This window comes from Molothrus aeneus, chromosome 18 (genome assembly GCF_037042795.1).
Source record: "Molothrus aeneus isolate 106 chromosome 18, BPBGC_Maene_1.0, whole genome shotgun sequence".
Lineage (NCBI taxonomy): Eukaryota > Metazoa > Chordata > Aves > Passeriformes > Icteridae > Molothrus > Molothrus aeneus.
The window spans coordinates 14105740-14129356 of NC_089663.1; the positions used below are offsets into that span (position 1 = coordinate 14105740).

General features: G+C 36.1%; 1 protein-coding gene across 2 annotated transcripts in view; it reads left to right on the top strand.

Annotated features, from left to right (window-relative positions):
• The window catches only part of SFSWAP (splicing factor SWAP), a 36897-nt gene that overhangs the window by 11964 nt on the left and 1316 nt on the right, over positions 1-23617 (top strand). The window contains exons 9-18 of one of the 2 annotated variants that reach the window (XM_066561918.1): positions 117-248; positions 624-717; positions 2923-3097; positions 4936-5169; positions 6693-6883; positions 13758-14023; positions 17995-18150; positions 19005-19130; positions 21805-21975; positions 22548-22620. In XM_066561918.1, the coding sequence (XP_066418015.1) occupies positions 117-248; positions 624-717; positions 2923-3097; positions 4936-5169; positions 6693-6883; positions 13758-14023; positions 17995-18150; positions 19005-19130; positions 21805-21975; positions 22548-22620 (1618 nt within the window). The remainder of the gene's footprint in view (positions 1-116; positions 249-623; positions 718-2922; positions 3098-4935; positions 5170-6692; positions 6884-13757; positions 14024-17994; positions 18151-19004; positions 19131-21804; positions 21976-22547; positions 22621-23617) is intronic. The other variant, XM_066561917.1, reaches the window with a different exon arrangement.

The following is a 23617-nucleotide window of genomic DNA, read 5'->3' on the forward strand; positions in this document are numbered from 1 at the left end:
TTTTCTTTTTCTTTTTTTTTCTTTTTTTTTTTTTTTTTTTTTTTTTTTTTGTTAAAGCAAGAGTCTGAAAGGTTTTTGTTCTATTTTTAAAAAACATTTACTTGTGATGTTTTCAGCACAATTGCTCCAGTGGTTGCCATTATACCTCCACCTCCAGATATCCAGCCTGTCATTGACAAGCTAGCTGAGTATGTTGCTAGGAATGGGGTAAAATTTGAAACTAGTGTTCGTGCCAAGAATGATCTCAGGTAAGAGAAAAAGTTATTTAAACTGCTATTTCAAAAACTAAGGTTTTAATTTTTTAAGATATTAAATTGCAGGACATGCAGGTTTTGAGAAGAGAAGTATTATTGTTTGTTTGCTTGTTTGTTTAATTGAAATTTAGGGACATACTTAATGGCAATGGGAAAGCTTTATTGCTCAAATTATCAAAACAACCAATCTGTAAAAAATGTCTCTAGTAAGCATGCTCTGAATTTCTATCATCTGAAGTTTAGGATTAAGTAAGAGTGCTTCCAAACATCAAATAACAATCCATTTGCTAGAGAAGACTAGATGGTAAGGAATTGTTAGTATTAGCTATGTTCATGTGCATTTTCACATGCTCAGTTTTCTTTCAACAGGTTTGAATTCCTGCAACCATGGCACCAGTATAATGCATATTATGAATTTAAAAAACAGTTCTTCCTTCAAAAAGAGAGTGGTGACAATTGCCAGGTATGTGTATTTTTATATATGCTTCTTTTAAAAATGCAGTAAATGTGAGAAAAGGACTTATCAGTTGTCTTACCATGAGATATTTTAAAAGTGGAACACTGAGTTAGGAAGAAATTGATCAGCAAAGGATGTGAATGCTTTTTTTTGTTTTTTAGTTTTGTACAGCATTAAAGTAAGGATCTGTGAGGTGGTGTGATATTTAATTCTTGCTTTTTACTATATGCCACTCCACTGTGGCTGTAATATAAAATGACAACCTGAAAATCTTCTGGCTTTCTATACAAGGGAAAATATGCTTTGTGTAGGTTTAGAGCTTTGTAGGATTGTGATTAGTGTTCTGCTGTCAGAAGGGTTAACTATGGCTTTTAACCCCCATACCTTCCCATATGCCTTGTCCTTCTGTGTACAACAGTAGCACAGAGGCTGGAGGAGCTTTCTGACATGCTTTCTTCTGAGGAAGGTTTTCTTAGAGTCCAGTCATGACTGCAGCAATACTGGAGCTTCAGAATCTCACAGCCGTTTCCTACTTGCTTTGCTTCTTCTAGTCCATGTTATTAGAAAGTGGTAGCCAGACTTGGCATCCATGTTTTTAACTATTCTCATGTTAGATAATTAGATTGTTCTCTTACTGAAAAGAAATTTGCAAATAATATCAGAACTACATTATCTGATGTTAACTTTTCATGGGAAAGAGCTATTTTTTTTTTAGGCCCTATGTCATTTGTCATCTCAAGGCTTAGATTGGGGAGCCTTAAACTGAAGAAGGTAGGCCTGTGGGTAAACTCCTCGGAATTGCTTTGTGGAAAATGAAGAAATTCAATAATGGTTGCTGTTTGGAACACTTGTGTCTGATGTTTTGTTTTAATAGTGAAAAAATGTTTTGGAAACACTGTTTATAAAGATAAGCCGTGGTAAATATGATCATATTCAGCTGATAAATTACAACCAAAATTGTCCTGTGCCACAATGCTGACTGTTGTTCTACAAAGTGTTATTTGCAAACCAGTGGGTTGAATTCATAATACTTACATAATTAATAAGGACTTGTTAACATGTAGTTGGGGGGAAATTGTACACTAACCAAAGCATAATAGTAAAGGATTCATTTTAAATGTTCAAATGAGTACAGCTAAAAAGAAACTGAAACTGGTTTAAGTCCCTTGAGGTCAAGCATAGCAATATGTATTTTTGTACTGCATGGCTTTGTAGATAATGCCATTCTCTTCAGTTTCTTAAAATAATGATTTTGATATCTTTATGCTCTAGTAATATATGTATAGGCAACTAATGCAACTGATGCTTTTCCTTTTGGCCATTAAAATTAATAAGAAACCGTACTACTGACTTCAGTAAATACAGGGTGAAGTGCTTGATTTCATTGTGCTTTCCCCTTTGAGGACCTTCAGAAATCAGTTCTGTTGGTCAGGGAATGGCTGCAGGGAAGATCTGCTAAATGTCTCAATTTCAATGTCATGTATGCTTAACAGCCAGAGCAACCAAACTCTTGGTTGACTATGTTAAATTACTTAATGTTATCACACGACTCACTGTGTAAATGCTTTGAATGTTCTATAATATCCTTCTTGAAATTTTTTTGCTGTGAGTTCAGAAATCATGCTGAATGATTCAGTCGTGTAATGGTAGAACCAGTAATTCTTTACTTCCTTGAAAATCTCAGCATATCTGTTGCAACAAAAAAGCCTTGCTAGGCCCAGTGTTCTTCAGCAGAATGTTGGAACAAATCAAACATTATTCCCGTGAAATCTGATTCTGCGAAAAATTTATGTGCAGTTGTACATGAGGAAAAAATGTCACAAGCTTTCACCCTCTCCCTTGGAATTGACTTTATGGATTTGGTTTGGGACCCTGGAAATCAAGACCTAAATAAATATACAGAAGAAGTACATGTTTTTAGGGTCTAATTTTAAAAATATAATTTTAAAGCAGTTTTGGCAAAAGTGTATCAGCTGAAGAACATTATTTTCTTTCTGTAAAATAACATGTTCTTACTGTAGGTCTGGAGGTTTTACAACCTGTGGGTTGACGTGGGGCCCAATTATGGTCATGAGTGCTGAGTGATATAAAATCACCTGTAGTGTGATTATGTGATTTTTCAAATGGCTGACAAAGCTGCAGCTCCACAGACATTGTATTAATGATTTCATAAGTATCCTGTTAGTAATTCTGCTCATTTCTTTTGAAAAGGGAGTTTCTTCTTCTGAAGATGTTCCAGCAGACGCTGCCAATGATACACCGAGTGAGACTCAATTTGCAGATGAACATGCACCTGAAGATGCATCTGAGCCGAGTGCTAAGGGAGTTCCAGGAACTAAAAAGGATATTCCTTCTAAAGCTGTCAGTGATGGTAAACTGGTGAAAGGTATGGAAACATGATTTATTGGGCATGAAAATATTTCATAACATATACATAAAAAAAGAAAAGAAGGCAGGGGAAGGTAGGGAAGATAATTTCATCATGTGAAAAATACATTTTCACTGAAGGCATCAAAAAATGTCTGCAATGAGTAATTTGATTGCTTTCATATTTCTTATCAGACTATCAGGTATTTATAGTCTGACACAATAAATTGTTTTACTTCAGTTTTGTGCAAAGTTGAAGGCTTTCAGCAGTGATGCCAGTAAAATCTTTTTTTGTCATTTTCAACTTGACAGTTAAAAGTTTTGTGGAAGAGTGGAATAATTCATTCTGAAGAAAAGCAGTGGTCTTATTTGAAAGGATACATGTGGCGGATGCATTGTTGCTCATTCTTCCCGTGTTGTTATGCATTAGTTATGCTGGAGGAAAAGGCCCTTTTCATTTCTAAATGAAATGTTTTTACTCTTGCAGTCATGGCAGCAGAGGGACAAGAATGGGTAGATCTCTCTGGATGCCACTCAAAGCTAGCTAGCACACTATTAGTGTCTTGAGTTGAAGAAATTATTGTTTATATCTGGGAGCCAATTTATTGACCTGTCAGGAGAAGATTTGTTAAAAATTCTTATTTTCAGTAAAACTTAAAAATGTGCATCTTTTTACTGGAACTGAAAGCCACTAAAAAAAAAAACCAAAACAGAAAAAGCACTCTTTAACTGGGCTTCCATGAATGGAAACTTCCTTCCTGCCACCTGAGTGGCTTACCTAATTACTGATAATTTTATCTACTCCCTGTGGTTCCTTGGAATTCTCTCTTCCCGCTTCTCACTGTGCTCACATTTCCTCCACAACCAGCAAACACTGGGCTCTTTGCTGTGGCTGGCTGACTCTCCAGACTCTGCAGTTTCTTCTCTGAGAAGCCTGAGTAGCTTCCCTGCAGAAGGAACAATCTTCCCTGCCTTCAAAGATGCCTTATTAAGAGCTGCAATGTACACCAAGAAATATGTATTGGTTTTGTTGTCCTGCTATTAATAAGTGGCAAACTGGAGCCTGTACTTTAACAGTAGTAATCTGCTCAAATTTACATAATGGAATATAACCAATGAGTCATTTTGTGGCAATCTGATTCCTATAAACTTATTTTCATTTCCTTTAATATGGTACAAATCCCACTATATTATAACCTAAATGCAGTACTTGCCTCCAAGACAGACGTGGCATCCATACTAGACTTTTCTTCTGCCTCTGAGGAAATAAAATCTCATTTTAGGATTTGTTCAATCCCAAACAATTGGGGTAAAATTGGTAATCACAGTTACCTCTTCTCCTGGAATTCTGGAGTTCTTTGGTTTTGAGCCTATTTCCTTACCCTATTATTACCAGAATCAAAGCTTATCTTTTATAAACTGTGGTATGTAATTTAATTACTGTATTTAAATTTCCCTAATTGCAATCTTATAGGGCATTTATGCAAAAAGCATCTTGAGGAACATAAGTGCTGCAGCAGACCGTATGGTACTAGGTAGTGAGAAATTAAATTCTTCTATTCTTTTTTCTTAAAAGTGTTATTTTTGATAAATGGGTTAGAGATTAGTGCCGGGTTTTTGTTTGTTTTTTTTTTTTTTTGAGATCTTTACACTGCAAATGAAGTTTCCCATGTTTGTTTAAAAACACAGAAAGAGAAAAAATGGATTATGTTGTCCTTTCCACCAAAATAATTAGCGTTATAGGATGATGACTTTTTTTGTGGCATAGTCTGCAGGAGTAATGGGTAAAGTCAGGAAATTGAACCTGCCTTCTCCTGTAGTCTAATGATGCCTGGAATCTTACCCATTCATTCACAGCATCCTTTGCTCCAATAAGCTTTGCAATCAAGGCCAAAGAAAATGACCTTCTTCCTTTGGAGAAAAACCGTGTTAAATTAGATGATGACAGTGATGAGGAGGAAGAGGAGGGAAAGGAAGGCCAAGAGAGTGCTAACAGTGCATCAAACCATACTCCAGCAATTACCGCTCCTTGTACTGCTCCTGAAGAGAAAAAGCCTCAACTTACACAGGAGGAGTTGGAAGCTAAACAAGGTATTCCATGCAGCACTGAAAACAAAATGGATTGAGTCCTTCACACAAACTGCAAAACAGCCATGTGTGACATTCTAGGTGTTTTGAATATTTTATGTGTCATGTTTATAAGAACCAGAATTTTGTTCCCACAATTTCCTCCTTATTTTTAACAATGAAATCTTCATTGGTTGCTCAGACAAAGTCAAACTTAGAGCACACAGGGGTGGTTGAATGCTTTCTCCTAATGCCTGATCTTTCTGAATTTTGTTTGGGTTTTTAATTACAACCTTCTAGTAAAGCACTGACTGTGTAGTTTCCAGATTGCATGAACAAAGCCCAGCAAAGACATACCTGTTTGTCCTTTTCTTCAGCGAGCAGTGAATTGCTGCAAGCTATTTTTCATTTATATAGCACGCCCGTATAGACTGATACTGCCTTGTTGGTGTTTTGTTGCTGTTATAATGCAATGCCATTAAATCTTTGTATGGGTTTTTCCTGTTACCGTGTTAATGTGCATTAGGGCAGAAGGGCATGCTGTGTGAATTTCAATGAAATAATGCTTTAAAAGAAGCCAGTTTCACCCATTCCTCCCCAAGGCTGTTTCATAGCAGAGTGTGCTTATTAAAGTGGATTTTCTGTCAGTATTTACCAGCTTAAAAGTTCAGTATTTTACAACTATGAGTATGCCACAGGTATTTAGTTTTTCATTTTCAAAATGGTGGTTTTTTGCTTCCAAGTAGCAGTTGCTTTGTAAACTGCAGTAGCACGAAGTATGCTGTGGTGTTACATATCTAAAGCAAATATGAAGTTTTTTGTATGATAATAAAAATGAAGTGTAAAACACACTTAGGAAGATCTGTGTGTTGAAAAACCTGTGAACAAAACAATCTGGTTGCTTTGTACATATACCAAGCACAAAAATGAAAGTGAAAGGTGAAAAACATTACACAAAGTAGCTGTTAGGTGCATAGTTAAATCAATTCGCTTATTCTCTTCATGTAATCGCATACAACATGTAAGTACACACAACAAAATCTGCTGGTTGTAACAATGATGAAACAGTTTCTGAAAATTTCTGGAGTAGCTCTTTCTAGAAACATTAACATATAAATAGGGATGGAAATTGTGAAGATCACATCAGTGGAAAGAGCAAACTGGAGAGTTAGCATCACTTTAAGACTTAAAAAGCTTCTGATTTTATGGAGCTAGTTTCTTTAGATAGCTTTTATAAATAGAAAAGGACAAGTATCCTGAATAATCAGGATTGGATTTTCTTGTAATTTTAAGTTAGAAGTTTTTACTTCACCTTCACTGCTTTACATCTGCTTTACATTAAGCAGATGATGTATCTATTAATTAAGATGCTTGGAGTTTCTTAATTTCAAGCTGATGTTCTTATCATGTCATTGAATGGCTATATTGGGAAGGCTTGAGAATGGCTGGAGGAGCTGTTGGTGATGGGGATGGGTGTTTGTTTTAAGGAAGCCTGAGTTCCCCAAGCATGACTCACTCTAAACCTAATGCTTAATTGTCTTTTTCAGCAAAGCAGAAACTAGAGGATAGATTAGCAGCTGCAGCAAGGGAGAAACTTGCACAGGCCTCCAAAGAATCCAAGGAGAAGCAGCTGCAAGCAGAACGCAAAAGGAAAGCTGCCTTGTTCTTGCAGACCCTGAAAAACCCTTTGGCAGAGGCAGAAACTGAGAAGATAGAGGAGAATTCCTTCAGTAGTGAGGTAAGCAAGAAATAAATTACTCTTTCCCATAAAGCTGGTAGAAGACTTACCTCTAGAATGTGACTCTGACAGTGTGTTATGAACTTGACTGATGAAATAGAAGCTTTTCTAAATGGAGAGAAATTTGAAGTTTAAACACTGTTAAGTTTTTTCCATTATCTTATGTATGTCTCTCATCTGTCATTAAAGAACTGGTAGAGAAGTAGGCTGCACAATTCCTAGATGATTTAGACAGGTACAGAAAGGAAAAGAAGCTTCCATGTTTTAACTATGTACTAGTGAACCAAGTGTTGGAATGCTCATCTTGCAAGAGTATTGGGAGGGCTTACTTAAGCTGTGAAACTTTCTTATTTGATGTGTATATTGATGGTTTTGCTGTACATTACATTATAAATATAAATATTGTTGGAGTAGAATCTCGGGTTCCTGGGTTTGGAATTACATTGCTTTCAGAAAAGCCAGTAAAGTCACTCTTGGTTGCACTAGTCAAGCAAAAGGTAATCTCTGGATACCGATGGAAAATTTAAACTATTGATTGTGACAGACTGGCTACAAGAAATAATGACATGGCTTTCAATTGTTTCCTTTCCCTCAAAAGAATTCCAGTAAGTAGTTCATTGCCCACTTCTCGATTTTTCCAAATAAATCATGGATTACCCATCCAAACACTTTCAAGAGAACAGTTGAAAGAGACGTTCCTGCAGTTAAGGTGATCCATACCAGCAGAGAGTAGCAGATATGTGAATTAAGTTTGGTCACATCCCAAAAGAGATCCTGTTTGGTTTTTTCATTGCTACTGCTAACAAATTTTCCCTGACACAAGTGTTCAGTACTTCTCTTTTCAGTTATATACTGAAGAGTGAATGCAAAGAGACAATGACAATGCAAAACTCCCCATATTTGCAGTTCTGCTCTTTTTCCCAAGGGACTTTGTCAAGGACACGGACATTTCTAAGCTAAGGATCCTTTGATGTTTTTCTTTAAGAGAATGCCTGAAATAACCAGTGAGAGCTGACTCTTTTTCAGAAGAGCAAACGAATGTTCTTGCTCATATCTGAACTTACTGAAGTTCTAAGCTGAACTTGCTAGTGAACTTCTCAACAAAAAACTACACCCTATCCCACTTCTCAGTAAATTGAATTTCTAGAAACTTCTTTTTCTTCTTCCACAGAAGTACAGTCTCAGAGAAGGCATCTATTTTTTCTTACACAAAAAATTCCAGTGTATTTGAGAATTTTAAAGTAATCAGTTTCACTGTTTCTTACCAGTAGAAATTGTTTATTATTAAACGGTTTATTTAGAATTTCAGATGTGTATTTAAATGTTTTCTGATGTGACCTTGCTTTTTAAAAATAAATTGGCTATTGTATTGGGAGTGCTTGTACTGTTTTAATGAACAGTCAACAATGCCATAATGTCTTTGGAAGTAGTATTCCTGCTAAATGTGGTTTGCTTAGTGACACACTTGCATAGATACATGTATATAGACTTCTGCAGATAAAAGCTTATTTTGAAACATAAACGTTTTTCAAGCTTGTTTTTTTCATTTGCCATATTCAAAAAAGCATCCATTTCCATTCATTTCAAATAATCTGCCTTTTATTCTCCTTGCCTGTTTTTCCTATTTGTAACAGCCCATTTGAGTCAAGAAATCGTATTGAAGAAAGATGAGTGATTTGTTAACCTCTGTTCTATTTACCCTGAGAACCCAGTATGCTGCATTATGATGTCTAAACCAGCTTGTAAATAAATATGTAGCACTGGTTTGGTTTTTTAAGCTTTTTCAGTAGTGTTTCAGACTTTTAGCCATGTTTCAGACTAAAGATGCATCTAAAGATACTGATTGCAAATGTAACAGGAGATAACTACAGTGGCTGTAATATAAAGTATGTTAAAAAGATGAGCGAGAAAGATATGTAAAATTTTGTTGTTTGGTAAATGGAACTAATTGGGGTAATTAAATTAGAAAAGAAAGAAAAAATTAAATACTTGTGTCCACCAAAAACATCACTAAATGTATTTCATTTCTTGTTTTGGGGGTAGGAACATCCAATGAGGAGTCCAGGAAACAAAGACTGATATACACTGATCAGAGTTAATTTAGTGACATGATTTTTGTAGCTTAAAATTTGTCTCAAAAGTGGAGGAATGACTGAGTTGCATAATAAAGCATGGAGAGGAGTTGAGAATATCTATGGGAGATGCAGAATCTCCATTACATTGCCCCAGCCTAATAAGTATATAAAAAAACCCGTAATGCTATTTATGTGTACATACAGCGTACATTTGCGCTGAAAATCTGTTGATCACGATGTGCAGAAATAAATGAAACGCACGAAGCATTTGTGACCTCTGTCAGATTTTCCTGATACCTTGTATTTATTGGAAGGATCACTGGTACCGAGTGTACATTACATCTTTGAATGAAATCGATTCTACTCACCGCAGGTAAAGGACAGTCAGTACCTCAGAACAGAGCACTTCTAAGCTGTTTTGGCTTCAGCTGAATTTTAAAAATAGTCTGTTCTGTGTTTTCCATAGCTGAATTATTTCTTTTATATGGCTTCCTGTTTTTCTTTAAAGTGAAATCAAGCAAGAAACAAAAGACTGAAAAAGCTTGAGCAGTGAAGCAGCACAGCTTTTCACAAATGGCTCCTTACCATCCTTGCATGCATTAGAACAGCACAGTTATGCATAGTATTTCCTCAGACCAGTACTTGGAAAGCATGGAGCTTATTTTAGTTTGCAAAACTGATGAACTTCCAGTGATGCTGTAGCCAGTGAAGTCTGTGCCCTTGTTCAGGACATGGACAAACAGTAAAAGGTTGATGATTCTCTTCTTGTGCTTACATGTATAATTCATATAGACTCTTGGTCTTGGTACACATAGACTCTTTGGCACATCTGTCAGTGTCCCTGAGAAGTTGTCTTCATTCTGCAATGAATGTAGGTTCCTCGTCCTGGAACAGCAAACAACTGCAGTTCTTCCATGCTGAGCCAGGTTATATGTAGTGCTTCACTGAACTGCCTTTTTTACTTCAGAACAAATAAAGTAAGGTGTTTCATGATCTGAAATGCAAATCTCATTCCAAAAGTATTTAACTCAATTCAAATTTTAAGAAATAGGATTATATATCCTCGGTAGTGGGATATGGCATGTTTTATTCTGCATGTTCAAATGTCATATTTTACTCTGTGTCAGAAATGTTTTAGTGGTGATAGTGCTTTGATAGCCATGCAAAAGCCAGTTGGCTATACCCAAACTGTTACCTGTATAAACCTTAGTATCTGATTTAAATAGAAGAGAAATCCACAGTCATTATGTTGCAAAATCAGACAAGCACATGATTTGAAAGTGATGCTTTTTTAATGGCTTGTCCCAAATGTCATCTGGTGTTATGCCTCTGAATATATAGATTCTGTGGCACAAAGCAGAACTTTCCTTCTTTTGGCTCTTTCATCTTCCCAGGTTTTGAACCTCTGTTTTATCATTTGTTTCTTTAGATGACTTGTCCTTACTTTTGTCCTGTATGTAAAAATTATTTTTTTCTTGTGGAAAGTGGTCTTATTTATGAGTGAAATAGAAGTGTGCTGTGTTTGAAAAATGAGATGATCTTCTAGTTTTGTCAAGCATAACAGGGTTATCAACAGCTGTAGATAGTGTATGTCTTTCACAGTACTGTAGTTTATCCTACTTTTTTAGCAATGGACTGTAGATATTCCTGCATGAATTTTTGGAATAATAATAATGATGTATAACATCATTTTAGGTTTTGTGTATTTTCTTTGTTAATTTTTGAGCAAAATATAATTGACTAATAAAACCCATCCCATAAGTATTTAAAGATAAATTTTTTTTAGAATATTTTGGAGCCATTCACTTCTTTCTTTACTTTTTTTGCAGACTTTAGGTATCTACATCTTCTGATTAGCATGGGAGGGGTGGTTGGGTTTGCTTGTACATTTATCTGTCCTTTTGAAAAAGCAAGATAAAGAAAAAACATAAATGTCACATACTAATGTGGCATTTAGGGGGTAGATAACTTGCTAGCATTTGGAACTTTTTTATTGCAATAACCCTGCTTTAAAAAACTACATGAGGGCTGCAATTCCTTATAGCATAAATACTTAAGTCATTATTAAATGGGGGAACCAGGGTAAATATTAGGAACTGCCATTTTAATTAAGATAGGTGAGGAGGTAAGAATATATATGCGTTGATTTTTAGTTTTCAGAGTGCTCAAAATAAAAGGGTATATTGATCCACACAGCAAACAGATTCACAGCCACTAATCTCCTTGCAGTTGGCCCTGTCAAAATCTCTGTTTTTGAAGACCTTACCATGGTCAGTGTACTGTTAAAAGGTGTTTTTTGGTGCAGCAGAGTAACCCTGATAAAACTGTTGAGTCTTTGAGTTCCTATAGAACAAATTCTGTAGGAGCGTATTCTATAAGAAATACTTTAATCTCTTCAGATTACCATTTTGGGCCAGTTCATGAATACTGGGACTGACAAGCTTCTAAATAGAAGTAACAGCTTGCTTTGTTCCACAAATCAATGAATACAGAAATAATACACTTCCATTGCTGGTAGACAGCTGCTTTTTAATTCTCAGTCAGGGAATACTTCACTATAAGCTTTGAGGAACCTGGAGTAAAAAAGATACAATGATAGAAAAGAATCTGGAGTACTTTTGGATTTTAGTGAACTGAAAGAATTGTTGATTAACTTTTTACAGTTCTGACATTCTTCACTCTTTGCAGTTTTGATCTAACATAGGATTCCAGTTGCTGTAAAATGCATATAAGCTGTTTGTAATATTATTGATGTCCTTTGCTAGTTGAACCAGACACAGTGCTAGGGGATTTTTTCTGTTGAAATAAGCACGTTCTGGTTAATTTCTAATTTTGACTTTAAGTATTGATTAAGTAGTGTAACCCCAGAATAACTAATGTGTGTTCTGGGCTTATGAATACTGCAAATATGCAAATGCACTGAAGTACTGATTTCTGTTCTCATATGGCTATAAATTCTCCCTATTTACAGAGCTCTTTCCTAATCCATTCCTGCTAAACAAGAGTTGTCAAATCATGTTTTGGCATTACTTTTGTCAGATTTGCTTCAGTCATGCAAATAAAATGCTGAAGAACAACTCTGCCAGAGAATTCGTCTGACAGCGTAGCATTTAATAAAGGCCAAAAAACCCGTACTGTTTAGTAGGCCAAAAAATAGACAAAGAAGTGAGATTCAGTGAATGCTATCTGAATGTTGCGGTTTAACTTCTTAGAAGAGCTCTCAGACAATGTAAATCTCTCATCCCTTGAGATGCGTAATAAATTTCATCAGGTAACAGGTTTGTTTCCATGCTCTCTGAAACTGCTCTGCTGGCCTGCATATTGGCAGAGCCTGATCAGTGTCATTCATTTATGAACTTCCTTCTTGGCAGTGGTAGGAGAGCTTGTATTTTATGTGGCCAAACAAACCTGAGCAGTGAAAACCGTTGGGTTTTTCTCCTGTCTCGTTTTCCTCTTAATGCTACTTTGCCTACAGTTTTTTCATTTGAAGCTACTGGAGGTGTCTACTTCAAGGCAGACTGGGCTATTCCGTATTCAGTAGTGTTCAAAGCAAAGGCTCAGGTACCATATCAAGAGGTGAATAATGTTGTCAAAGGAATGAAAGTCAACTCTGGTGGCCTCTTAGGAAACTGGAGATGAGGTGTCTGTGAGGTGCCTGCAGTTACACATGGGAGTTTGTGAAATTGGAAATAGGCCTCTGGTAAACCACGCAAATGATCATGCTGTAAAATGTTTATAATCTTTGAAGCAAGCTTCTTTAGTACTGCTTTGTTGCTAGTTTGTAAATATTGTGATAGCAGTTATCAGTTAAAGCATGAAAAAGTGTCATGTCTCTAACTTGAAGCAGAGCTGCCTTTTTGATTATTCAAATGTGATTGTTCAGTTACTGTCTTTATGTATTCATGGTAGGAGAAGAGCAAAAAGAAAGAAAAAGATCACCTGTTTCTAATCTGGTTATTTCAGGTTTTAATGTATTACTTTTTATTCCAGTCATGGTAAGTATCCTTGTATCAAACAGTGAAACTCAGATAAGGTGGAGCAGAAATTATGACAGGAAAATGGATTTCTCCAGTTGCCTTGAAATGGCAGCTGGGGAAATGACAGGCTTTGAAATGAGGAGCATATCTATGGTGCCTGACTTGAATTGTTCTAAAGAAGGCATTGAGCCGAATTCTCTGGGGTTCAAGCTGATAATTTGAAAATGTTGTGGTATGATTTTGCTTAATCTCCTTCAGCTGGAATTACTCACTGAACATTAACTGTGCATGGACCTGTTCTGTCTTTGAGATTTATAAATCTTGTGATCTTCCCAATCCTTTACATTTAAAACATTTATTTTGAGAAGTTCAGACGTAATTTCTATCAGTACTGGTTCATTTTGCTGTTGAAATTGTCATCCAAACAGCACAGTTCATGGAGGAAAGTGACACTAAAACTTAGCTTTGAATGTCACTAGCTCCTGATTGTATTTCCAGGTTTATCGTGTTTTAAGTAAAACATATAAATAGACTAAAAGATACCCGATAGTACTCATTCTTTTAGAACACATTTCTTCTAAAAACTAAAGATGAAAAGTTCAGAACTATGTCCTGATTAAGCTGACAGTCTTAGGATGCATATACCAACTTGCATGTGTATCTTTGGGAAACTGTACAGGCCTCCATTAAATTTTTCTGGATGCATGTGTTTGAAGATGTGAGCCTTACTTCTGCACATTTTATATAATCCCAGTGCAGCACTAGCTAACTTTGACTAATTTTGGAAACTGATCACTGTTCTTTGTTTATCTTTGATTTTAGAGCGTCGGTAGTATACCATGTCCTGTGACTGCAGTCAGAACTTTACCCACCTTAGAAGTTAAACAAGCAGAAAGGCCTTCAAGCAGAAGCAGAGATCCTCCTAGGGATGAAGAAAAGGAAAAGAAAAGGAAAAAACACAAGAAAAGATCTCGGTCAAGATCTCGATCACCATTCAAGTATCATTCATCATCTAAGTCCAGGTCTAGATCACATTCAAAAGCAAAACACTCACTTCCCACTGCCTATAGGACTGTCAGGCATTCAAGGTGGGTTTGGAAACCAAACATATTCTTTAGCGTTCTGTGGGTTAACGTCTTTGCACTTCTTCCATTGCATAGGTGTTTTTATACCCATTGCAAAGGTCACAGTCACCTTGAAGGTCTTTTGAAAATCCTTTTAGTGAAATAATGAATCATTATCTCTTATTACATACTACAAAACTTTTACCAGTAAATGCTTTTTCCTGATCTTTGAAATACCTGGGGATAGTACGTAGAAATGTTATGATAGCAGGAAGAGAGCTTGCTAATAAATCTGTGGCTGTTACTGGAGCAAAGTAACTTAGACAATATTCAGACAAGAAATAGAGGTAGAGTACTAGGTGGTTGAGCAGCAAAGCTCAGAAGAAAACAAAGCAGTTGAGTAACAAGTGAAAAAATATGATGGAGATACATGGCAGGAATCCAAGAAGAGTGTGAACAGAGGTGAAGGAGAGAGATAGTACGGAAGAGTGTAACCCAGTGCTGTTAACTCTGTGCTTAATCATTAATGAGATTAAATACACTATGCTAATTATCCAGCTATAATATGATGTATATTGTGTTTTACTCATACTGTTAATTCCGTCAAAGATATTTGGGTCTAGGCACCTTCAGAGTTTACTGTCTGTAAAATTTGTCATATCTGAATGCTTTTCCACAGTGAAGTTACTATGGTCAGTAGGAAGGGCTTTGAGGGTACATTCTGTGGATCAGTGTACAGAACAGTGTAGCTACTTATGTAGCTTGTAGTTCAAGCAAATTGCATAATTAATACTGCCACAGCTGTGTAAGTATGTGATGCATATGAAACCATACAGTACTTCCTCTTTTTGTCTCTGTCTGTGGCTCATGCCTGAAAAAAGCTGCTAGCCTCTGATGACAATGTGCCAAAACTTCGTAGTTTTCTTGTGCTTTTTTGTTTAATGAAGTGTCTTAACTACACTAGCAGGAATTTTAACATGTTACAACTTACTGGTTTATACTCAATTTTTGAGTTTAAGAGCAATACTTTGCTGCAGAAATCTCTGCTATTCAGAGATGCCAGGAATTAAATGAGCACAACTTGGACTGAAATGATCAGTCTGACATGGTGCTTATTGGACAAACTTTGACAGTATGTTGTCATGACATGCTGTGTCTTAACCAAAAGTCATCAAGAATAGGTAATCTGTAGGAGTTAATCTTGTTTTTGCCTCCTGGGACAAATCAAATTGCAAGCACACACAACAGCATGAAAATCATGAATCACCACAACACCTGATTAAATTTGGTTAGATATTTCCTTGATGAGCTGTTGAATTCTGAAATCTCAGAATTCCAATAAACTTGATGCTGGCTGGCTGAATTTTAAAATTATTTAGAAAAACAGCACCAGATTTTGCACTGAAAACATTTTGCATATTTTAACTTCATAAAAGTTAGAGCTGAACAGGAAAGGCCTCGTAGAAGAAATGGCGATGATCAAAACTGTGCTTTATTGAAGGCGTGTGCTATGCCTTAATATACTGTATTTCCAGAGTTAGAGCTCTTGCTCCTGAAAAAGAAAAACTGTTGAATAATCAAGAGCAAGAGGCTGATTCATAACCCTGTCAGATACAGTTTTGATTCTCAAATGTTTAGGCAAAAATAGTACCTTGTCTTAGTAATTGCCACAAAAAGGCTCGTGTTGTTGCCTAGATAGAAGATATTACTAGGTTTTGTACTTTTTTACCATTACTATTATTTGTTTTTATTTTACTGTTGTTTCAGATAAAATAAGTTCAGTGCATTGCGTTGCTTCATTCAAAGCTCGGCATGTTTCACATATCTTTGCTCATCAGTTTTCCTTAGAATAGTATTCTTCAGCTTCACCTAGAGCAGTTTTCTTCCCTAGCTTCCCAAAGCACTGGATATTATTACAGCTTTCAGCCGAATGAATAGTCTCGTAAAGAGCCATCCTCTCCTAGAATAAAGTGTAAACTGTTTCTCGATGTTAATGTGTTCATCGTGTGTTAAGTGGATGGCACTTGGAGACAGTCATTACTGTGTGGACAGTGATACTGAATTACTTTGAAACAGCCCTATTTTGAGTATCTGTGTGGTATTTGAATGCCCCAGTCTAATGATGTTGCCTTATTTTAATCTGTTCAAAATACAGATTAAAAATCATCTTTATGATACAACTTGTCACAATAAGTTAATGGGGGTAAAATGTGGGAGGTGTAGATAAACATCAAAATTTGCAATAACATTCTTTGCTTTTTATTTGAGGAATATTCAGGATACTTTGCAAGCTCTTCCTTTTTGGTTTATCATCTTATTCTTTTTTTCCAAAATGCATATTGTGCTTAGAAATTCCACAAATGAACTTTGCAGTATACTTCTTTGTATAGCATGTTACATCACTTGCTTATCATTTATTTTTGCGTTGTTAGAGGCTTAGAGGCTCTGCTGCATTTAAGAATAGTCTTTGGTGATAAGATACAATTTCGAAACTGTTGCATTTTTTATATTTTCTTATGCATCTTCAGCCGTAATAAAGTTGAAAAATTCTGTTCCAATAACATGAAGTTGATTCAGAGCATGTTTTCCATATTCATTTCTCTGGTTAACAGCCAAACCTATTTTACAGTAACAAGTTTAAAAAAATCATAGCTATATAGAGAACCCAGATAATACTAGCTTAATTGTGGCATGTGGTGTGCTAACAGCAATTCTCTGTATAAATGCTTGTTATTTTCTGGAACAAAATTAGTCCTATAAAGCTTGGTATCATGCAATTTTAATTCTAGACTTACATGACAGATTAAACAAGCCATTTACACAGTAAACAGTGTCCCAGAGTTCTGTAAGGTACTGCAGAACAGACCTGTCATTCCCAGAGAAGTAATTAGTTATTACAAGTAAGTGCTTGATATCAAAGATGGGCGTATTTATTAAATCTGTCTTGGAAAACAAAGGTTTTGGTATCTTAGTATTAAGTGTAGTAAATACTAAATCACTGTTTTTATTTCTCATGGGCTTCAAAGCACCGTTAAAGAATTGGGTCTGAGCTGTTTCTGGCGGTGATGCAGGGTGTCAGAGCTTGGGTTGGCAGTGGGCTCTTCCAGCTCGTGTCTGTAACTGTAAAGAACAGTGATGTTCACCTCAATCTCTGTTTCCTACCCATGGATAAATCTACTGCTTTGTGAGTGTGAGAGGAGATGAAGGGAAGTGATTTGATTTGGTGAAATTTGGATGTTCATTTTGAACTAGAGATGGAAAGTCTAAACTTCTTTTCAGTATTGCTGCTTTACTTTATACTGTTTAGTAATAGAGTAGTACTAAAGCACATAATATATCCAGTTAATGAATATTAGCAGTAATTGGTTGTATATTTTGTTAACAGGTTACTTTGTGGTAAGTTTGGATGGGGTGCACCTGTGTGGGAGTTTGTGTGAGACTTTTTACCCTCAGTATTAGGAACTCAGTAGCTTGGAAGTAGCTGTTCTTTGTTAAAAAAGATTGTTTGGTGTTGGGTTTTTTTCTCCTACAAAAGTGATTTTCTTATTGCTGAGGCGGTGTCTAGTCACATAATTTTAATTCCAGTTTTGTAATGAGACATGCCAAGCTTCATAACCCTTTGAACTTTTGGGACCCTTCTAAGCATAAGTCATAAAGGAACAAAGTGCCTTCTGGAATTACAGTCTAATGAAAGTTACAATTTACATATTGCAGTAAAACTGATTAGCTGTCTTCTAATTGTTTGGAGCAAGTGGCCAAAGTTCTTACTATTTGGTGATTGGAAGAATGCTGTAGAACAACAAATGTCAGTTCATAAAAATAAAGCTAATGTCTTTTTCTTTCTGATTGTTTGGACTTTTTTAGGCTGGTCCATACAGGCGTGTTTCACTAAAGTTCAGCTTTTGGTTAAGGGACTAAGCCTTTTCAGGATTCTAGTTAATACCAAAACTAGGACATTTTAGTCTGGATGTGAAGTGTGTGCCTCCATATCACAGACTCTCAGCATCCACAGCGACACTGAGCATGGAGCCGAGTCTGAGCAGCTCATCAGTGGCAGCAGCAGCAGAGTGGAAAAATTATCAGGCAACTTGGGCAATGAAAAGATTTGACTGCTGGAGCTCTTTTGAGGGAGATCCTGGTAAAATGTCAAGGTGTCTGACTGAACCCAAGTTTTTTAATCTGTTGTTTTTTTCCTTTTTTTCAATCCTTCTGAATGGCTTGGTAAAGATCAGATTTTAGAAGTGTCAAAGCAGTTCATTTGCAACAGTTATCTGCCATTGAGATTATTTCTTTTCAGTTGGGCTTTTTTGTTGTAGGAGTAACAGAAATGGCTCAGGACCTTGTAGGCGTGTATATATTATCTATATTGTGTGAACCTAAAGCTCTCTGATCTTAACTGGGCATGCTTTCTATTTTCCCTTCTTGATCTCCTCACTTTTCTAGGAAAAATATTTCAAGTCAAAGTGCTAGTGCCAAACAACACTGATAATGGGTTGTTGGTCACTTGCACTGGTGAAAATATTGGCTGTGCTAGGATTGTTCTGCAGCATCCGGGACATTTCCTGGACTTGTCAGTGTTAGACGGCCACTGCATCAAGAATGTGCATTTATCTCTGTGAGACATCAGTTCTAGAAGCACACCACCAATTTAAGAAGACGAGGTCAGGTCTGCCAATCCCAGGCTTTGTGCAAGTTGGATTTCTACATACCAGTTTTAGCAAAATGTGTTGCCACAAAAGGTGGCTAGACTAAAAGAAAGTTTTAAAAGACCAAAAAATAATTCCTTTTTTTAGCTCCCTGTTGGGCATGAAAAGCAATGGATAACTTCATCTCAAATGTCTTGGATAGGCAATAAATTTTTATGTAGCTGACAAGTCTTGGAGACTAAATGCACCATGTTGGTATAAAATAGCTGTTTGCATTTGATGAAGCACAATTCCGCTGAAGTAAAAGTTTTGAAATAATTAACAAAAAGCAAACTTTTGAATGTTTTTTCTCTCCTCAGGTCACGATCAAGGTCACCCCGGAGAAGGGCTCACACACCAGAACGGCGGAGAGACGAGAGAAGCGTTCCCACAGCGTATCGCATCAGCAATAGTCCTGGGAACACCAGGAAACGGCCCCGCTCCAAGTAAGGGCTCCTGCTCCTGGACAGTGGGGTCTTGCATCCTAACAGCCTCATGTCTTGTAGACTCCTTAGCTAGAACTTAACCACTGTATCCTTTGTATGTTATGGAGATTTATTTTGATAGAAAAATACTTTTTCGGGAGAAAAGAAATATGGACACACTTGTTGTTCTTCCCTGTTCTTGCATATGTTTGAACAGCAGCCATACAGTCAAATTGGTGGATGTTAATACACTGCTGTTTGCTGGCCATGAGAGTTCAGATTTCACTGGGAGTTTCGTATTTTCCTCTTTTTGGGTCATTTTCTCATGCTGTGATTGTGCAATCTCTATGACCTCTGTACAGGTCATAGCACAACTATGATGTCAGCTTTCTTGACATCACATCATATCTGCATAAGGGCAACACTGATTTAGCAAACAGTTATTTAACAGTTATTTTACTGGCAGACTGGAATGTGAAGTATGAATCATGGTGCCATTTTGAGAGCATCCTGCATACAGTCACTCTTAAACTATTATAATCAAAATGGCATTTAGCCTTCAACTTCTTTCTCCATATGTCTTGTGGAATAAGAAAGAAAGAGATCACTTTCAGCTTCATTTAAAAAATGCTATTGTTTCTTACGACAACATCTCTTGATAGCCTGTAATTAATTGATGTGTGGTAGGTATAATTGAGAACTTCCTAAGTATACTTCAAATGATTTACTTTTTGACATTCATCAAATGAAGATAATAGAGACTCCTGTGGAATTCATGCAAATTTGGTTAAGTGGAAAATATTTGTTTTCCTATAAATGCACAAAAGACGCTTTTTTCACATCTCCATGCTGTTCTTAATGCTCTGTTGGTGTGTCTGCTGCTTTAAATGCATTCAGCATTTAAAACTATAAAGGATTTTTAGAATTTTGCTACTCCAATTTGTAAATTATAAGTTGGTAATTGTGAATAATATTGCTATATAGGTCAAAATTTTAAACTTCTGTTAGGCCTCAAACAGGAAACCAGAAAGTGGCACAATAAAATATGGCAGTAAGTAGAGAAGATGTAGACTGAAGAAGGAGTAATGTAGTTAAACATAGATAAGGATATTTTGCAGCTCTGATTGCAGAAATTAAATCAGAAACTGTTTCAGCCCTGACATGTTAAATTTTCAAGTAAAAATGTGATGGACCAGTTTCCATGTTGAATTATGGAACAGATTTCTTCATCATTCAGCTGTTCTATTTGTTCATTGTAGTCTGAGATGAAAAATACTGAAAAAGCTTACAGTAAAATACTTTTCTTGCATGACAAATGTTTGCCAAGATTTTCAAGAGTCAAATATGAGATCTGTTCACAGCTTGGTTACGTGAGGATGTTTTAAGAAACAAAGCGAGTAAAGTACATAGCTAGTCAAGGAATAACTGACTTTGTAGTTGATGGTTTTGTGTAGTCATGAAAATGTTAGAGGCTGTGGGGTTTTTTGTCTGCCACTTAATCATTTTTCATTCAAGAAAAGTGTAAGGAGGTTTTGCAATTTTAAATCTTGAGTGTTTTCTCTATATAAAAATATATGTATTATGTCTCTATATAAAATATAATAGATCTCTGTATAAAAAATTGTGGAGTAAATTCTGAGTTTATATGGAAGTTGTACGCTGTTTATATGGAAATTCAATGCGTTACAGTATAGCACCTTTTAAAGTAGAAAATTCCCACAAAAATTCAAAGTAAAGGAATAAATAATATATTTAAAAGGTGGCTAAAAGTTTTAGTGTTCTAAGATGTTCTAGAAGCTTCAAGAACATTTCTCTGAATAGACTTCTAGGAGTGCATACTAGAGAGGGATGCTTATAGTGAGATATTGCCTACCTCTAATTAAGGCATCACTCTAATTATAGTAATATCAATAGTAGTGTGTAAATCATACAGACATAAGTTCATAGCCAGGTAAAAAGATTCAATAGTTTCATCTTTAATATATTACTAATTGAATTCTCTTTGAACTTAATATTGGCTTGTGAGGTGACTATCTCTGTTCCCTTCTGTCAGTAATGAACACACCAGGTACCCATAAGTCCTTTGTTTCAGCTTTCATACTGACAAACATTTGTGGATCTAATTTCCAGGTCTGAAACAGTTCTCACTTAGGCACACTGTTAGGTCCAGATTAGTCTGAGTGCAATACACCATCTCATTTAAAATTTTGATCCTGTGGTTTGTTGCATTGCGGTTGGATCACAAAGAAAGGGGATTTTTTTCGGTTTTAAAAACCAAACAAACTGGATTTGCCTTGTAGATATTTCACATAGCCATAATTCCATGTTTTGTTTATTTTATGAGCTAGGAAAATTGTAAAGGATATAAACTCTTACATTTCTTATTGCATCCTTAGTGTCTGGTGTTGTTTGGGAAGGAACTTCCCTCTAGCAAAATTATTCTGCAAATGTCCAGTGAAAGGCTTTTTGTTGTTGTCCTGCATTCCAAGTGAGAACCTCAGGAACCGGTAGTCACCTAATGTAGTATATTAAAAAGAGCTTCTGATAAAGTATTTTGTACAACCATAACTGCGCGGTATTGGGTAAGACTAATGCTTGCTGAGTGCAAGAGAAACCGAAGTGTGCAAAGTAACTTCAGCGTAGCTAGTGTAATATTGCTTTAAATATTCTTCACTAAAATATTCTCTTCTCACAGAAGTCCCCATGAAAAGAAGAAGAAAAGGCGGTCTAGATCACGTACTAAATCCAGAGCAAGGTCTCCCTCCCCATCCATGTCACCAGGCAAACCATCCACACACAAAAATTCTGTACATTCAACCAGTGTCTCTCCTGTGGAGAGCAGGGAATCCAGCCAGGAACGCTCCAGGTACCGTGCTCTGGTACTGTCTTACTGCAGTGCTGCTGCCTCGTGACTGGCAGGGTGTCTGTGACCAGAGTCGTGGGGGGAGAGCTCTGTGTGTGTGCAATGTGTGCTTATCAAAAGTAAAAGTCACTGGGAGCACAGCACTGTCTGAATCAGTCTGATAAACGTGTTGGATCTCTTTTGCTTTCTGGAGTAAATTTCTCACCCTTACGGGAAAATGGTGCAGAAAATTCTGCAGACTATTTCTAACTTGGAAATTGGAAGCTTTCATGAAATGGGATTACTCTTTGAAGTAGAACTTTAATAGAGTGGTTTGAATTATAACATGTGTCAAGATTCATGATTAAATTATTTCTAGAATATAGAACAGCCCTGTTAAAAATTCTCAAGCTGCTGTTCAGATTTGTCGGAGCAATTGTACAAGTGATTGTTCTGACCCTGACTTACATTCTCTGGTTGACTGAGAGAGCTGTTGACTAACATAGGAGAAACATGTACAATAAAACCCAAATCAAGATGGTGATTGAAATGCATTTTCAAAACTCTTACTATAAATTTCTGATTTTATTTTTTAGGGGAGTTTCTCAGGAAAAAGATGGCCAAATCTCTTCAGCAATTGTGTCATCAGTGCAGAGTAAAATCACTCAGGTACAAACAGGCAAATTCAGAGTATATTGTCTAATTAAGTATGTCCAACATACTGTTTTTTTCTCTTACCACCTTGGGCAATTCTGAACTTCACGTATGATGTAGAGACATGTTCACTGTCTTTTAATCTGTTTGCTTATGGGAGCAACAGTTTTGTTGCTTCCCTAGGTGCTGTCCTTTCAATTTTCATTGACCAAGCTAAATTCATTAGGCTGCAGTTGTATCCACTGTAAAGATGCTAAAGTCCATGTTATGCTGCAATACTCCCTTTATCAACAGCCCATCTTACCATGTAGAGCTCTTTACAAGTTTCATGGAAGAAGGAAATACTTAACTTTTTTCAATTGGATAAGCCAACTTTAAAGGAAAAGTTGTCTTAATTATGCTTTGAAAAATTTATAGTAGAAAATCAGAGCTGCTTTTTATATTCTGATGGTTTTTCAGTGGATAAGTTACTCTTTCAAGAAATAAATATTGTTCAAAAATTTAGTTCTGCTATGGAAATAGTGTTAGTTGGAAATTGATACTAGTGGTCTAGTACCTTACATACAAAATTTGATCCATTTCTTATGACAAACCCTAAACAAGATTATTCAGGAAAAATAACAAGTATAGGCAGCAGAGAAAGAAAAAGGAGTGTTAATATCACAGCATTTCTTATGCTACCAAACAAATGCATGGGAATTCCTGCTACCAAACAAATGCATGAGAAATGAGATACAAACTACAGCATGGTCTTCAAAGGAGAGTAAACATCCCACCCTTCAAACACATATACTCTGCAAAGATCATTGGTTTATGCATTTTTGGGTTAAATGTTCCTTATGGCATAGCATTTCCTATTTTAGTATTAGACTGCTTGTTTGAAGTACAGCTGGAAGAGAAGGAATGATTACTGAAACAAAATACAGTTCTTGGTTGCTATTTGCAAAAAGTAAAAAATAGGAATGAAACTTAGATGAATTTGCAAGATATTTCCCAATAGAGATGAGTTAAG